The sequence below is a fragment of the Anticarsia gemmatalis genome, chromosome Z (genome assembly GCF_050436995.1).
Source record: "Anticarsia gemmatalis isolate Benzon Research Colony breed Stoneville strain chromosome Z, ilAntGemm2 primary, whole genome shotgun sequence".
NCBI lineage: Eukaryota > Metazoa > Arthropoda > Insecta > Lepidoptera > Erebidae > Anticarsia > Anticarsia gemmatalis.
This window is the reverse complement of record NC_134776.1, coordinates 7,938,063-7,957,015: the sequence shown is the minus strand read 5'-3', so window position 1 is coordinate 7,957,015 and position 18,953 is coordinate 7,938,063. Positions and strand designations below refer to the sequence as shown.

The 18,953-nt window shown below is 33.2% G+C and overlaps 2 protein-coding genes across 4 annotated transcripts in view; both read left to right on the top strand.

Annotated features, from left to right (window-relative positions):
• The first annotated feature begins 1,943 nt into the window (after positions 1-1,943).
• LOC142986365 (prostatic acid phosphatase-like) lies at positions 1,944-13,290 on the top strand. 2 transcript variants are annotated; one of them, XM_076134829.1, is made up of 9 exons: positions 1,944-2,322; positions 3,875-3,968; positions 4,146-4,344; positions 5,637-5,792; positions 6,414-6,652; positions 7,646-7,812; positions 8,073-8,138; positions 8,889-8,992; positions 9,385-13,290. In XM_076134829.1, the coding sequence occupies exons 1-9, from the start codon at positions 2,068-2,070 to the stop codon at positions 9,449-9,451; spliced, it is 1,347 nt and encodes a 448-aa protein (XP_075990944.1). In that variant the 5' UTR covers positions 1,944-2,067; the 3' UTR covers positions 9,452-13,290. The 2 variants fall into 2 exon arrangements, with proteins under 2 accessions (XP_075990944.1, XP_075990945.1); XM_076134830.1 differs by lacking the exon at positions 8,073-8,138 and having other exon boundaries at positions 1,945-2,322.
• Positions 13,291-13,784: 494 nt separating this feature from the next.
• The window catches only part of LOC142986641 (uncharacterized), a 90,630-nt gene continuing 85,461 nt past the window's right edge, over positions 13,785-18,953 (top strand). Inside the window, exon 1 of one of the 2 annotated variants that reach the window (XM_076135190.1) lies at positions 13,785-13,973. The gene's annotated coding sequence lies outside the window, so the exon portion shown is untranslated. The remainder of the gene's footprint in view (positions 13,974-18,953) is intronic. The other variant, XM_076135192.1, reaches the window with a different exon arrangement.

Genomic DNA, 18,953 nt, shown 5'->3' with positions numbered 1-18,953 from the left:
AAATGGCACATGATGTTAAATAATGTTGCTGCGCGGTCGTTAGGTCATAAGTAAAACTGGTAACAGTTGAATGAGAAATTTCGAACATAAATTGTCCGCGAGTATTCTCTCATGGCGTGATCTTTGAATAGAAAAAGTTCAAGAGTTATACCGACCTTTCGAAGCATAAGAGGACATCGGACATTTAGTAGACTTTCTATTAGCAACAATTAAACCGCACTGTACAATGTTACGTAAATAGACGTAACTCACAAAATGTAGGCTTAATTTTTGTGCCGTACCATGTCTAAGTATTCAATCGAGGGCGATCATTCACGTTTATATAAGTACTTATAAATAAAGACATATAATAATGTTAGCAACTGCAACGTATAAATAATTATGCGTGATTTAAACGCAACATTAAATAACAGTTAATAGTTTGGTTATTGAGATAGCGTAGTTTATCAAGTCGTATTTCAGAGTCTGTTTCAATTACCTATAACATTAATAATAATGCATGTAATGTATGTTGATTCGTGTCTCTCTTGCCTTGGTTAGTAAGATAGATACTATGACTCCGAGATCGGGTCTATTGACATCAACCGGGCAAAGTTCCAAGACACGAGTTTCTACTGAGAACTCTCCGATTTAATAAACAGTACATTTTCAATGTATCACTTTGACTGACATGGGAATTAAAACTAGACAGTTTGATAGCATAAGTAGGTATAATGATAATGAGCAGAATGTCGAGAGTTTACTTAAACCACCAGGAATAATATAAATGATAAATTTATCATATCCCAGATTGAGGGAGGGGTTAGGCCCGAACACTGGCTGGGTGCGGTTTAGGACGTTGCATGCCCTAAAAACTGTCGTATACTAACTCATTTGAGGTTTTCATCCGACATTTTTATTTACAGGAAGTGATAATTATTTCCAACTAAAATAAATTTAAAGTTATTTTTTAAGTTAATTTTTAAAGTTACCACTTAAATGGAAGATGCATGTTCATTGTTCAAGCCACACAGGTATCATTGCTCTTCAAACAACTAAGTATGAATACCTTATCAAAGAAAATTAAGCCAGCCAAGCTTTACCCTTATCGGTGGAGAATGGGGAGCCCTCTTTGACCATGGTCTATAGTTAGGAAATAAATATACCTATTGTGTAAGTGCAGGGTACCTAAGCCCAAGCCAACCAATATGTCCACTGCTAGATTTACAAGTTTCGTAACCATGAGGAGAGCGACTTTAAACTTCTTGGTTTTCCTCATTTTCCTACACACCAGCACAACGACTCCCTCTTTTTAATGTTTGGTACCTACTCCTATCTTATCTAGGTAGGTATACCTATCTCCTTCTATTGAAAATGATGTTCATATCGGTGGTGGCATCATTTTATGGTCCAATTATTTTATAGTGGTCGAGGATCTTTGGTACTCGTTGACTAATATTTGGTATAATCTCATTGTGTGGCAGAGCCACGCAGCACAAAAGGTATGGATGGATGATAAGCATTTGGAAATCTACCAAAGAAACAAAGTGAATGTCAACTTTCTAAAAGTAGCAAAAAAGACATATACAATTCGACTCACGAACGGAAAGTCGAATGATTTCTTTGCCTCACAGATATTCACTAAACCAATAACTCTCCTTCTAGGTTTTGTCGCAGTCGGGTAAAAGCACAAACATATTTTATTAATTTCGGACTTTATTGTGATTTCTTACAGCGCCATCTACTTTTGATACCGGAGTACTAAATAGGTATAAACATTGATAATTTAAATCACTTTTATACATTTTATTTAGTACAATAAACTATTTTCTTAAATAACACAGTTACCACATAATTTTAATCTCTTAGTTTATCTAGAAATTTAATATAATGAATGGGTTTCTTTGGCTAAGGTGTAAGTCAGAATTGCCACAAAGAAAAATTACACCTAACAAAATATTATTGCAATTTGCTTTCTGCAGTGTTCATCCGCACCGTTTGTGATGAACATTTAAAAGTTTGCCTATTTCTAAATAAAATTGTATTAAATTTGGATAACGTTCCACGCACTGTTCTTGTGAAGTAAAAATGCTTCGTCAACTTCGTAAAAACAAGATACTTCTACTTATTTTATTTTCAATTTGTACAAAACCTACGTATGGCGATGAAAGTGTTAAATATGCTGCTATTTTATTCAGACACGGGGATAGGACTCCCGTGAATCCTTACCCGACAGATCCGTGGAAAAATGAATCGTTCTGGCCTGTAAAATTTGGGGAACTTACAAACATCGGCAAGATGCAACATTATGCATTTGGGAAGTGGCTGAGACAAAGATATTCGGTAAGTTGACACCATTCTCTGCACTATAAATGAACAACATCTTATGTATCGTATTACACAATTCTTACTCAATAACCTACGAGTAATAAGTAGAATACACGTAACTATACACTTTGAGAATTTATACATACTTTTTGATTGAAGTTAGGACTCATGTTAAACTATTTACCTATTGTTTTAAAGGTAATTTTATTTTCAGATGCCTAAATATATTTACATTATTTGCTTAGGATGTGAATTAGAAACTGACTGAACAAGAGAGCTGTATTTGAAAACACCAACCTGGTTTAGATTTATTTTTGTAATTCTTTATCTGTAAAGGATAAACCACAATACTCTCTGAATTGAGACATTAAATAACTATTTAAAATCACATCTTATTTACATAAGAGAACATTAAGATTTCCACACATATAGATGTGTTGTGTGAATGTTTTTCTTTACCGTCAATATTCATGTTTCCTGCCTGTTAGGATTAGTGGTTCTTTAGTACTAAATCAGTGTAAGCTGAAAACCAAATCAAAGCAATCTGTCTTTGTCTTTCTCCCAGCATTTTTATGCATTTGCGTGATTGTATTTTATGTGATTGCATTTCTTTCATTCATTGGATCTCTTCTGAGGATACTTATTTATGTTTTGACATAGTTTTCTCTTATGTGCTACAAAAATACCCTTTTGGTGAAATGTACCACTCTACCATCTTATAAAATCATCGAGCCTATGTCTCCCTTTTAGCAGTTTCTAAATTAATTGCCATAACTTAGCATAGGCATCAATACTAGCACTCAGTTACAGTTGCCCGATGATTAGTAAATCTTGGATTATCCAACAATTCTTTTTAAACGCAAGTTTGAGTCTGTGGTCACTCTTCACTCAGCAGTCTAGCCAGTCAGTCTGTCTATTGATATTGAGATGTTAACTACAATATGTCAAAGCAAGGCACTGTTTACCTTAATATCTGCATTTAACAGCTTGCATTCATCTACCTAGGTACACCTAGTAGGGAAGTTCCCAAAACACCAACAGAATATTATCAATTTATCAATATTTTGTGATCATTAGAAGTAAACAATACCAATACCTATTTGTTTATGATAACTTAATCATTTCAGATAGTATGTGCCTGTTTGTTTTGTTTAAGGCACTTTATTTATTCAATGATACTACTTCATAGATAATTGAGTGCATATTTAAATTCCCATTTGATAGTATATTGAACATAAAAAGTTACATTAGCATAAAGATTTGTATTTGTACTAATTAATAAAACAGTTAACAATGAATTTAATCTTGTTACGGAATTGTGGTTGAGGAGAAGCCCTGAAAAGAACTATTTGAAGTGACTGAGTCCTTCAAAGGTCTATTTAGGGAATCCATAGTTATATCACAGGGAATTTCAAGGGTTGATTCACAAGGAACAGCTTGATGTGCCATGATAGTCGAGAATGTTAGGCCAGCTAAAGCTATTGCTTAGGGAGGAAGAAAAGGAGGTCGTACTTGACCAATTCCCCAGGATGATGAGTAAATTAAATAATAATGTATACATTTTCAGCATCTACTGTCCAATGATTTCGATCCATCTGAAATCTATGTGCGCTCAACTGATGTGGATCGTACACTCATGTCTGTACAAGCAAATTTAGCAGGTGAGTATCTACAGAATCATTTGTTTTAACAATCTTTGTAATGTGTGTAACTGTTCATGAGAAATTATAATGTTTAACGTACATTACTGGAAATCAAATAACATTAAACAAGAAAATCTTCACATAAAAGATTTTCTCATAATAATTTCATGGCTATAACATTACTATTGTTTTTAGGATTGTATCCACCCACTGGCAGTTCTGTATGGAATTCTGAATTGATGTGGCAACCCATACCTGTCCATACTGTGCCTGAAGATCAAGATGAAATTCTGGCTATGAAAAAGCCCTGCCCTGCTTATGATAAAGAATATGACAGGCTTACTCATTCCAAATCTTACAAAGACAGGTTGAGAACATACCAAAGATTGATGGAGTAAGTAATTGTTTCTAGAATTGTGGTAATAACAATCTCACATTTTGGCTGAGCTGTCTTTGATCCTCGGTATTTGTCATTTATTTTCTATATTTTCTCTCATTATGTAACTGTCAATAAACATCTGTAGGTATGATTCAGATTGCGACCCCATTACCAATTCAACTGTATAACACTTTAAATCCACTTGTCCTCTTCCACAAGTATCAGTGTCAATCTCACTTGGTACTCGTTTATCAAATCTGTGAAGATTCTATTACGGTATCTGGAATCTTCTGTACAGATTCACTTGACCTTATCGTATCAATTCTGATCATCATTTGCCCATAGCAACTAGCCTATATAACAATTTCAGTAAGGAATAGATAGGCCTGTGCTGTGTTACAAATTAAAATAACATGCTTGTCTATCCAACAAACAATATTTTTCTGTTTGTGTTTGAAGATACATATTAGGAAAATATAGCACATTATCAAAGATGGGGATATTCCTTTGAATATAATTATGCAACAAAAGTTATTAAACTGCATAACTAAATTATCAAGTAGTGGTAAATAAAGTAATTAACTGTAACCAGATATGTGAAGTCATTGCACACTTTTTGCTATACAATACATGTTACGGACCCATTATGCTGATTTATTAATTAAAGCGTTAAATGACGCACTTTGTTGATTACAATAAAACTATTGTTGTAAAATACATTATTTTTACATAAAACATATGTGGAAAATTATTCTTTTTATAAATCACACTTCTGAAAACATGGGACTATTAAAAATGTGCCCTATACATGCTAGTAAATGCAATATGCTGTAAAGCTTGATTGAAATGATATTAATATAAAGTCTCAACTAAAGGTTGTCCTTTTCGTTATCGATACATTGAAGTATTTAGAATGAAATCTTGTTTGAACTGTAAATATTTTAATTATATAAATTTGACCAATTATAATACCAATGCTGAGCTTGGGTCCTCTGGAGATGTGGCTAGGCCTTGATGCTATCATGCTGGCCATGTGCAGGTTGGGATTCTTAGACTAGCAATCACTGCTTTTGCCATGCTCTAACTATCACTGCTTTTTTGCTATGTTACTACAATATGTATATTTAAGCTGCCAGTCATCTTGCGACGACGACCATTGGCCACATGAGCCCAATTGTCAAGCAATCGAAGGTAAAATGCATGTCCGCGTTCATTCTGGTATTGTATTAGTAGATAAACATGCATAGCGAAAGTTTAAACGCTTTATAGTATAATTATTACATATTCTTTCTTTATATCCTTTCCAGTTATCTATCAGCGTACACAGGAATGGAGGTGAAGACTTATTACGATATCTGTGACCTCTACAGTACTTTATACATTGAGAGTTTATATAACTTCACATTACCGAATTGGACACACACTGTATATCCTAAGAAAATGCAGGGACCTGCATGCTACAGGTAGGTAATAAAACTTTGACATTGAAACAGTAGTAAGCCTGAATAGTAAACTATACTTGTAGGGAATATTTACAATACTAAGGTGATTTTAAATCTATTACAAGCTGTTATAATAACATCAATGAGTCTACGGTTTAAACCGTTTTTGTAATAGCCAATTTTATTAAGAACACATGATTTTTTACTAGACAAATAAGAATTCACATTGCAAATGTGCAATGATTTTACCACCTCCATAGAACTAGTGTTTTTGGTTTTGGAAAGGCTTTTGCCCATTAGTAATACACAAAAGCTGCAAAGGCTGCGAAAAAAGTAAGAATCAATTCAATAGGTTTATGAGCTAACTAGCTGACCCGCGCAACTTCGCTTGCGTCACATAAGAGAGAATGGGTCAAAATTTTCCCCGTTTTTGTAACATTTTTCACTGGTACTCTATTCCTATTGGTAGTAGCGTGATGATATATAGCCTATAACCTTCCTCGATAAATGGACCATCTAACACTGAAATAATTTTTCATATCGGACCAGTAGTTCCTGAGATTAGCGCGTTCAAACAAACAAACAAACAAATAAACTCTTCAGTTTTATAATATTAGTATAGATAAATAATTCATTTTCCAGTTTCACTACACCAACTGGAACTCCATTGCTAGCTCGTTTGAAAGTGGGGCCTTTGCTCAAACATATCAATGCTCAGTTATTGAGCGTTATAAACGCAACGAAATATGATGTGAAACACCGCACAGTGCAGTTGTACAGTGCCCATGACTTGACCGTGGGCAGTGTACTCAATGCTTTGGGCATGTTTGATGGAAACTGTCCAGTGTACACATCTGCTATATTCTTCGAGCTGATTGTTGGTAAGTTTCTTTATACACAGTTTTATGTTTAAACAACTATTCAGAAAATGGTCAGTTTGGTGTTTGATGGGAGGGTGTAGATTTAATTATGTTTGACCAAGTGTACTCAAGTATGAAAGGGTGGATGTATGTTACTTGTTTACAAAAAAAGCTTTTAAACGGATTGTAATGACATTTACGCCCCTAGTTCGTAACCCGGATTAGGCATAGGATACTTTTAACCACGGGATATCTTTTCACGCGTATGGACTATGTCACGGACGGATGGCGGTATAAACCCAAACCCGCTTTAAAAATTCTGAAAATGTTGAGATGAATAGCACTTTCGTTTATTTAGGCTTGGTATTCAACTCATCAATACCTTGCCGAAACGCAATTGATAATATTAGCTGTAAAATCCCTGGTACATGGACATAAAATTATTAATTCCTATAAATCTGTTTTATGGTGAAATGGTTTATAATCTTATACTCGCGGAAAAGAACCCACCATACTAACGTCACTACACGTGCTTTCTTTCAAAAGTATAGGCGTACAAGACAACTTTTTTTTAGGAATAAGGAAATAATTTAAAGTGAACGGCCCTGCGGCGAGGTCTGTCCGTAAGTCAACCGGAAAATTTACTCTGATTACCCAATGTAAACAATCTCGTAGCGAGGGTAACTAGATTCACTCACACCTACAATTTTACCTCGAGTACTTGAATATTTTTAATTATTATACTTAAATAGCTTTTTTCGATTCAACGTTCTTAATCTCGAGGCAATTATTTAGTTTAGTTGAAACCGATAAAATCAAGTTACGTTATGTTTTGATAGTTTTGAAGTAAAATTCCGACTTGCTTAGGATAATCTCGATAAAACAATACGATATGCTATGTAGATTTTGACATAATAACGAACTTAATAACTTTAATGTTTCTTACAAATGAGCATCTCCGCTTTATAGGTATGTATTTGTATACTTCTATATACTTTCTTATGATATTTTCAGAGAAGTCAGTCCACTACGTGAGGATCTTATACAGGAACACGACTGAGATTGCTGAGCCCGTGCTTTTGGAAATTCCGTACTGCGGCACCAAATGCCCTGTCAAACGATTCATGAAACTGTACGACAATCTGCTTAGCGTCAACTGGGACTATGAGTGCCACAAGGAGGTAAATATTACTAATTAACTATTAATTTTATCACTTATCGGCTTCTAGTGTATTTTCCTTCTATATAATAATTAACTTTTTGATAAATTAAAGGTCTGCATTGTATTTGTAACCCTTCTGATTCCGTATGAAAATTATCTGGGTTAACTTTACTCTGGGTTAATTCTACTTATGTTATAAATGCGACAGTTTGTAAGGATGGATGTATGTTTCTTATTTTCCACGCAACAACTGAACGGATTTTGATGAATCGGGTACAGAGATTGTTTGTAGGACGGAATAATCATTGGAACCCCGAACATGTTCATACTGCTCAACAAAAACAGGTATAAACTAAAGTGTAACTAAAATATCACGCATTGGTTAGATATTGATAACTATTTACTATATTAACTAATACTGTTTAGTCTGTATTGTACATTCAATAAATGCAAGCTAGTCAAGTAATTACAGACACGACTTCATACTAAGAGACGGCCAGATTTTTTATTTGAATCAATTGTTATTTTTCAGTGATAAGGAAGCTAATCAGGTTATTGCTCTAGGTACAACATATCTTTTTTTGTAGTAGTAATTTTAGTGTTTTGGTGGTAATGAGATTAGTGTAGGTTAATGTAATGATATCGTACAATTGATAATATTAAACCTAGTCTTTGTACGGAAATGTATATGTCTCAAGCAATGTATGGTACGGCTTTTTCTCAAATTAAATGTTAAAATACTTAGACCACTCATTAAGTTCATATTACGCACGTCTACAGAGTGGTAGCCTAAATGAGAATTATCTATCATTTGATATAATATAGACGTAATTTACTAAAAAACTCCGGCATTTCGGAAACGTCGCTTGAATCATCTAAGTAAAATTTGTATGGCAATTTTTGTAGAGCCAATACAAATAGATTATACGTACTGACTACATATTTTAATTGATAATTTGTGACCTGGATCATGCAAATTGTCTATTTCATAGTAGATACATACAATCGTTTGTTACATAGTGTACATCTCACTATAATATTATTTATTGGTGGTACATTTTCATATACAATAATGTTCTCTTTGTCACGTTTCAGTTCCCGCCGCTGCTCGGAGCTTCGTTTATCGTTGGCCTGTGTATATGCATCTCAATGTACATTGGTCACAAAATACACTTTGCCCGAGTAGCACAAAGACAGCGGTAACGTATCTACTTTATGTTTCTCATAAATTTGTACTAACCTTTAATAAACTGTATGAATATGATGGTATAGCAACAGTGTTGTTAATAATTTTGTAGCTAAAATTACGGAACTCCGCGACCTGGACTGAAAAATTAAAAAAATGTTCTACAAATAGCTCGCTAAAGGAAGAGAATTTCCTATTGACATTTGTAAACCTACACCATCGTTAAAGGTATTTGTATTATACTGTAGTTTTCTTCTACATGGACCTCGAATATGTGACAAAATAGAGTAGTCGTCGTTTGTCAAGCTTTAGTCTATAGTATGAAAATTAGCTACAATTTAGCGTTGCATGTGAAAACCTTGGATATTTTTTTTATAAGCTAATGTTATTTTATACCTTTTCCAGGGAGAACATGGTGTACGCGAATATTCTGACTCCCACGGTGACCCCGCTGAAAATGGTTAACGGTTAAATTTATAAGATATTAAAGATCTCTATGAATTTGTATTAGTAAGAACGATTAAAATATAAGATCTTAAGATAATGTTTTATAGTAGGCGCATTTCGAACTTGCGCGTTTCTCTACCTACCGCTTATGTGTGCTATGCACTGTTAATGCGATGTTGTTCCATCAATTTTCATGCATCGGCTGGTACGACAGCAGACACAAAATATTTCTTCAAAACCGGACAGTTTTATAATCGTCCATTGAAATCAGTTCTAATTGATCTATGTCCGCAGTTTCTTGTGTGTTGCTAATGCATGATGCATGATGAGAACATGTCTCATCAGACTAGTAGAATTTTTATAATCTTATATAATGAAAGCTTGTAAATAGGCAATATTTTATAATAACTATTAATATTTTTGCGAAAAAGAAAATTTATTAGTCATAGGAAGATAGTTACGATTTCAACATAACATTTTGTCCCACCCTCATTTTATCAACCCGAATCCGCAACCGTTCTCCTATGACCGGTTCGCCATTGGACTGTTCGTCGACAGGATGATTCATTTATTTCCTTTTCCCCAACAGAGTCTTTCACCTATGGACATTGCGTCGACAGAAACTTTCACCTATGTCAATTTCGACGACAGGTCTTTCCAGCTACAGAATATTCCACCGACACGACGATAAACCTATTACTCTGGTAACTACAGACCTTTTCATCTAAGGAGAATCTAAGAGTCTAACAGCTACAGCTTACTGTATCTTTACTAAGAGAACAGGGTTGGTTACTTGCCCTAGAGAAGTCATTATTAAGAGCCTTTTAGCTTAAGTAGAACACTAATGTTCACAAATACAACTCGGAACTATCATAGAGGCTTTAAGGTCCAAAAATGAAAAATGAAGGCGTGACTTTAAGGTGACGATGATGTTAGAAATCTAAAATTAGCTTTCGTAAGCAAAGAAAATGAAAATTACCAAATACAAAAATATAATATAGTTAAAATTCATATTATTACAAAAAAAAAACAAAACATAAAATAAACAATGAAATTAACTCAAAAAACGTATATTTTTCCTTTCACTTATCCAATAATATTATTGTATTTACACATTATTCTACTCTTGATCTTTTTCTCTTTCTCCTATTTGATTAAATGACAAATATGTGCCCAGCCAGTTAGATACGATTTTAAATCCATCCCATTTTTATCTGATAAATGCCGCTCGATTCTTTCTTTATACCCTGTTTCACTGCGCTTACGTTTATGCATTGAAATAAATGAATTGTAACGCAATATTAACATAGATCATTTCCGGTGCAATACATAGTAAGTAAAGGATGCAACTGTAGTATCTATGCACATGCAATAAAATTATCACTACAATACTTACGTATAAGATAATTTTGTTGTTTTATTTTCATAGAATCGAATAGGATGTAAGTAATCAAAACTACATAAATGAGTAGTTAATGCTTTTTTATAGGTAAGACTAACTCATTTCTATAGGTAAGACTTCTCTAAGGCAAGTAACCAACCCTGTTCTCTTAGTAAAGATACAGTAAGCTGTAGCTGTTAGATATGTATATTTTTGTTTTATCGCTTGTGTTAAAATTGACAGCCTATTCTCCTTAGATGAAAAGGTCTGTAGTTACCAGAGTAATAGGTTTATCGTCGTGTCGGTGGAATATTCTGTAGCTGGAAAGACCTGTCGTCGAAATTGACATAGATGAAAGTTTCTGTCGACGCAATGTCCATAGGTGAAAGACTCTGTTGGGGAAAAGGAAATAAATGAATCATCCTGTCGACGAACAGTCCAATGGCGAACCGGTCATAGGAGAACGGTTGCGGATTCTATCAACCCAATTATCTTTGAACTTGATTCAAAACATATATTTTTTAACAACATACATATAATATATTTCATATCTGCAAAATCTATACATATTCAACTGTAATATCTATATTTTGTATTCACAGAAATAATAGTTATTTAGTCATTCATAACGTTATTAGAATAACCAAAGATACTTTTGGTGAGAGAGTTTAATTTTTATATAAAGAGGATGCTATTAACAAAATATAATTTAGCTTTTTTAAAAATAATATATCTTCCAGCTATTAGAGGGTATTTTTTTAATGCGTATGCCTGTAACTATTTTATTGTTTGCTCAAATATTATTAAATTAGCTCATATAAAATAATTGCGATTATTTTTGGTCCATTGAGATATTGTTAGTAATGATAATTTTATTATTGTATCATAGATGATTTTATATATTAGGATATGCGATGTTTTTTGAAAATACAGTGGTAGTATAAAAACTGGCACTTATTGTCACATTCTATTACGAAATATAGGTATTTTATCGAACCATAACTTTTCTAAATCATAAATTATCTATAGAGATGTAGCAAACATAAGAGAATATGTTAACTGGTTGAGTAAGAAATATGTTTGATTAACTTAACACCTATGGCAAACTCACCTAATGTTTATTGCATTGTGTAGAATAGACCCACGTGGTTTCGATGTCAACAGGCAAATACAATACTTTTTCGATTGAATCCTCTTTTGAGCGATATAAAAAATAACTATTTTAATGTCTTCATCTTAACAAATACTTTTGCCAAAGTTATGTTCTGCTCATATTACTCTAGTCGAGTTTATGAGTCCATTTATAATTATAACTACATGATGAAACTATTACGAGAAATAATAATAAGTATTTTAAGTATTGTGATGTATTTTATGCAAAATCCGAACATGGATTGTATTCAAGTAAGTAATTGAATTGTCAATTTTATTATTGTCATTAAAAACATAGCTACACTCAGTAACAATGTTGATTTTGCTCGTGATGAAGAAGTCACTTGCATTTTGTAGTCATCAAGTATACTTTAGCTGTAAGATTTCAAGTCACTTGAGGCTAAAAATTAATTAATTTGTCTTGTTTTTTAGTTCAACTCATGTGCCATAGCAAGTCAACACTTAAACTGAATCGGAACGATGTTTAAGACAGCGATTTTCTTTCGAGGCTTGAATGAAAATAATATCTATTTATGTAGTATTGGCACAAATGAATGAAAATTATACTTTAATAATATCTAATCTAATTCGATCTTGATGAAATGTTGAAAAGACAAAATTGATCTAAGTCAATTAATTTATGATTATTGATTATGAAATCTAGGGACTTATCTTGGCCAACTGCCTCCTTTTTAATCGTGATTCCGTCAAGTGTTTTGTCGCAGTTAGGATGGTAGGATGTACTTGCCTTCAGTCCGAGTCCAAAATTTATTCCAATTTCGATCAAATAAATTCCAATAGTCATAGCGCGATCTTTGCGTAATATTAAAAGTCCCAAATAATGTAAGGAAAGTTGTAACGAAAATTATATTGCGTCACAAAATCTTTGCAGCGACTGTCAGCTGTCCATTGTATTAGTAGCGGTAATATTAATAAATGAAGATATTTTATATACTTACGTTAATTGTGATAATGTGTGATACATTTTAGATCCCACGAATTTAAATGTGAGATATTTACCTTGATCTTTCTAACTGTAATTTACAAACATTTGTACTCTTTAATACTGTTTTTACCTGTCTTGGTTAACTTTGAATTAATTTTGTATTTCACAGACACGTACAATGCACAAAATGCAATATTTTTTGTTGATCCTTATTAGGTATTTCAGAAACTTAAATTGGTAATTAAAATGTCATTTCAAAGTTACCCAAGATTCACTGTCTCCTTGAATGCGATAACTACAGCTTGAAATTGATTATAGAAATATTTACAGAAACCAAATTTTATCATATTTTCAACTTGAATGTATCAATAAAATTATTATTCAAATTAAAATATGTTTTTCTTTTACTTATGCCTACCATATCCAAAAACAACTAGATTCTTAATCAATAATTCACTTGTGAGAGTTATTCCTACATAATCAGGTTAAAAACCTGAATCACTTGTGAGTTGTGATGTTACTACGTTGCTTGTTAAACACTAGAACATTTGTAGTGAAATAATAACTATTTACTATTTAAAAAATATAGGTAGTAACAAAACAGACTGACGTCTTGGATGACTGAAATTGTGAGATCTTAACTAGTAGAAGGCTTATTATTTACTGAGCACGGTAACGCTAATACATTTTTTATCCATAATTTAAACTAAGTAATTAATAGTTAACTCGTGAGACCAAAAAAATATCATGAGTCGGACAAATTTTGCGAAGTACTGCCATCTATTGCTAGTTAACAATACTATAGTAGAAAACAAATGGCAACACGGATGTGTATCCGAATGATGTGAAAAAGTAGATTTTAATTAGTTATCTGTGGTTTTTTAGTTGTCAAATGAAAATGAAGTGTTCTGAGTAGGAGAATACTGTGAAAATTCATAATTTCTCGTAAAATCTTCGTTCGTCTTTTCACTATTGAAGTAATTGCCAAAGACTCAATAAGATATTTTTTTGTGATGGGACAAATTGTTTTATGAACTAAGTGAAGTGCGTGTTATTGATGTGTTTACGGTTTGTTTCACAGTTATTGGTCACGTCTCCTTAGCTTATCCCTCTGTGGGTGTCCCCGCGTAGTCTTGGATGAAATAATATTCTTAAATAATATTGAGAAATAATTCTTATCACACCACGACTTACACGGTGTGTGATATTTTTTGTAAACGTGTTTGTCAGAAGTTGTAACTTAGTTGAAAAGTTATTTTAGTTTACAAATCAATTTGTTTTCTCGTACAAACTCTGTTTAAAGTAGGCTTAGAGCAAAGAACATAATGAGTAATCATTAAAAATACTTTTCTGAATCAGAACTTAGGGCAAAAAAATGTGTTCTGCTACCCTATTCAAGAAAAAAAGTTATTGCCAAGTTTGTGGTGAGTGAAGCTTCTTTTTTTGTGGGTAAAATGATCTAAGTCTACCAAAGTCAGGGAAAAGGTAAAGCACCCACCCTACAAGTAAAGTTAGAAAGTTAAAAAAAGTTTGGTAGCTATTTAGTTATGCCTACCCAAGTTGTTGCAAACATTTTATGAACTTATCACCCTCTCCACCATGTATATACCAAGTTGAGGAAAATTGTGTCCCAATCATTCTCCTGTTTAAAGTATTTTGTTATACAATGTTTACTTTCATATATATGTCCCATATGTTAAAAGCAAAGCACATTTTGAGATAAATAAAGTCTATGCCTTATCACCATCTACTTCTTTCAGCACAGTACATGAGTTAACTATATGATGATTGAATCTAACAGTTAAAATTAAATAGAAATGGTGATATTTTTTTTTAAACACCATTTTTTCAGACATGACAATAAAGAGAGTATTAAGACCAAATTTACTACTCCAAGTATCCATTATTTGTCACCAGAGGAAATATAGGTATATTAAGATTTCAAAAATCTATAAATAAGTAGGTACCTACAAACAGTCAATTTTATTTCCAACTACCTACCTTTTTCCATATTTATTTTTATGCCACATAGGCACCTCCAATCTCTGTCTAATAAAAAACATATGTATAGTTCTTTTTTCAGACTTTACATTCAGCCAGTACTGTTTTAAAATAAAAGGAGATTGAAGCACTGTTGCAAAAGTTTAAGGGCTAAGGCCTAAATTAACCTTATATGTGATGCCACCTGTTGCTTTAGTTCAGATAGGTCCGTTCTGCTGATAACAGACCCATCTTACTTGTTGTATAATAGTTTACATGTTGCTGAAATTTATCATATTTTCTACATGAAGTAAATAGCAAAAACATTTGTTTCTTTGCATGATTACACTCCTAGGTAACTTATTGATTTATTATGACATTAAGTGAAAATAGCTATATTTATGAAAGTCAAGGGAGAATAAACTATAGGTGTTTATAGAATTATTAATTATTTCCTTATTTAATTAGGTATTTTACCATATTGGCCATACCTTTGATCAGTAATAGGATTGTAATATTTTACAGAATACAGAATCATGATTGATTCTTTTCATTTTTTAGTAATACTTATGTCAAGTATGTAAAGTAAGTTCAATTAGGTATTTTAAACATGTCATTCTAATGTGTCATTAAATGATATGATCTCATCATCATCTTATCTACCATTGCCTACCAAAGTACCAACCTGTATTTAATTCACACAGTGTGATTAAGTGTCATTAAATAATCATTTTATTCAAAGGTAAACATTTGTAATGATTAGCATTATTTATCAACATCATCAACCAGCATATCATTATTTTAGCTACTCATTGATGGGTGTAGTAAACAGATCACTTTATTGTTACTATCTATGACTCGTTCATTTTAGCGAATAGTGACGTCATAGAATAGTAGACACTCCCGTAAACAAGACGGCGATGATGTTTCAAACTGAGTGTTTTACTCTCGCGACGATAACTATGAACACATGTCATAATTATACAAACAGGGATCGCATTAGCATTAAGCATCAGTATGTAGTGTGAAGACCCATGTGACGTAATGAGTGTGGGCATCAGAAGCGATTAGCCGGATCTATGCCGCGCGAGGTCGTTATGCGATGCGTATGTTATCGTTCGAAGCATCGAGTTTTTAATTTGCTTCGCCTTGGCTTTGTTGCGATAACTGTAGGTTTGAAGGCGAGGCGGCTTCGTAATTTGCGATAAGTTGCGAAAGGTCCACGTTAACTGTGATTAAACAGTAGTCTTGTTATCGCACGCGTTTCGACTGGACACGAATATGGTATTAGATTAGTTTGACGTCAACTCGTTAATGGATCTAGGACATACATTTAATCAATGTAAACAGGCTTGGAATAGTAGATAATATAGGTAAATAATATGTGTACCTACATATTTGCGTCTTGAGCAAACATGCAAAATATGTACCTAGCTCTAGCTTTTAGTAAGAAAATGATATTTAGGTGCCAGGTAGATAGAAATAAAAATAAACAGCCAAAGATTTACTTACTACATTTAAATACTGCAGATGTCGTTCCTATCTCAAACAATGGTATTTAGAACACGAGCTGTCGTCTAGAAATCTAACTCTAAACGGAAGTACTGAGAGCTAAGCGTGTGCTAATTATCCACCTGTTATCTTTAATTATACACCCAAATTGTACGCATTGTAGTCTAGAATCTAGCAAACTAAGACAAACCAACCTCATGAACATATAAGACCTATTTTTTCTCGATCTACGAAGCATTAAAGTACCTAGATCTAGCCTGTAACTTACTGTGCGATAATTTCAAAATCACTGATGGTCACTTCAGTGTTATTTATAAGCATTCGTGATAAGATATAATTATGAGCATTACCCGTTTAAATATTATTTGTTGTGAGAGCAATTCTCGTGATTGAGTTCATATCGCGCCGTAAAGACTCAATTGAATGCCAATAATATATTTGCTGCAGACCTGATTGTCTTGATATAAGGCTCATATTAATTAGTTATTTAACTGTAATAATCGGACTTAAAGACTATAAGCTGGTAGTAATCTTAGATAAAATATAAGTAATTTTTTAATCCAAAATTAACTTGGCTATTGGACTTGGCCTCTTAAATTTTATTCCGCACGAATACTTCATTACAACTCCCCTGTTTTAAAGGGTTTAGGTGACCTAAATATAACGATATCATCTTTGCGATTATACTTCCTTAATTTCTTAGATTTTATCGTCGTCAAAAATCTAATTACGGCCTACAAAATGAATCTCCTTGCTGCGCAGTTAATATCGATTAGTAAAATTTTACAAGTGTGTAGGAATGCTTGTTAGTCGTATCAAGGTCATAGATGACACGGGACCCCTCGCCAGACAGCATCCCCTTTCATTGGGATAAGGGTGGAATACATAAGGGTCCTTTATATGATTTAATTTTGCCGTACAAAGTTGCAACCGTCTAGCTGTCAGTCAACCTGGTGCCCATGCAAGTATTTTGCAGACTTTATCATTATATTCCGGAAGAAAACCATTTAGACGATAACTTGTTTTCATAAAATGTTTTGCACAAACACTTGGTGTGATAAACTCATTTCCTTTAACACAAACAAATACCTACGCTTATTATTATTGTAGTGTACCGATCGTTGTTAAATGTTTACGGACAGTACGTCTATTTATAGAAAATGATGTCGTAAAGATTTGGCAGTAGCCATCTCGTTCAGGCGCCATTCATTTTAATTTTATTGTAAGTTAGTCTTTGTATTCGTAAGAGATAATAAGGCTGTACGGTTACGGGACATTCGGGATACTATTCATTTAGAGTAAATGGTGAAATATTACTGAAAAAAGCCTTACGCTAAACATTGTCTTCTTATCTTTGAATAGAATGTTGTGTTGACGATGACGCTTATTTGAGGTACGAACGTTTCCATTAAAGTTATATTTATTATCCAAATCATCTCGAACGGAAAATCTTGAAATTATTTTGAATCTTGGTACATTATTGTTGAATATCATGCACATCGATAGTAATACTATCGACATAAGATTGAATTTCTTGTGTTTATTACTATTACTTACATGTCATTACTTAAACATGTAATAAGTTGTGCATAATTTAGGAAAGAGCAACAAACAATACGTGCGCAATAAAGGAGAATATAAAATAATGGCGCATAATTAATGATGAACAAGTTTTCTATTTGATTGAGAGCTAGGAACCTTCGGAGGGTCTAATAGATTCTAATAAAGCGATGTCTATTTTCATACTATCGGCATCATGTCATAGCAAACTACACCATAAATAGATTTACCATGCGCGTTCATTGTGTAGCGTGTACTGTTCAATTCCAGATGGAATAAATATGTGACTACCTACCTAAGCAGTCAGTTCTTCAAATGCATTCGAATAATATGGATAGGCTAAATATGTTTACTGTTTTTTTGTTTTACCTATTATCGTGATTTGCAGCATCCATACTTCCTAAGTGACCTACGTATTAAAATTATTTAAAACACTGCATTTAAAGAGTAATCAAAAATTACGAATTTTTGTGGTACTAATTAATCTAAGTCCTGGCCTGGCGGGCACCAAAGATGGACAACCAATAGCCGCCTACCGTAATCTATTTACTTACGTAGTACGTGTACGAAGAATAAATAGATACTGTGACCGCACTGGAATATCCGCGGGGACTAATGGGATAAATACACAAATACTTTAACCTTGGGGGAATCCACTCTCGGTGCAGTTACGTAACTGCGCAATTTCAGGGTATCATTACTAAATCGTTTTCAATAACTGCATTGCGGTCGAGGTCCTTGGGGAGCTGACTCTAAACTGAGTCAAAGCCAAATCACTGAGTGCTTTGATGGACAGGCTGTTATACCCGATTATCTCCTTCCGTGCATATCAGTCAAGAATTGGAAGGAAACAGCTGATTTCCTTTCATTTTAACCCTTCTCTCGTTACAATGTTTATTGCATGTGCGAATTTGAATCGTGTGAAGTCAATACTTTTAATAAAAGTTAAGTTTATTTCGCCCATTCTGTCAAAAAATTCTTTTGAAGAGTGGTACC

Coding starts and splice junctions, on each gene's coding strand:
- LOC142986365 (XM_076134829.1), top strand. CDS start 2,068: ATGCTTCGTCAACTTCGTAAAAACAAGATACTTCTACTTATTTTATTT. Junction 4,345..5,636: donor ACATACCAAAGATTGATGGA/GTAAGTAATTGT, acceptor TATCCTTTCCAG/TTATCTATCAGCGTACACAG. Junction 7,813..8,072: donor ACTATGAGTGCCACAAGGAG/GTAAATATTACT, acceptor AATCGGGTACAG/AGATTGTTTGTAGGACGGAA.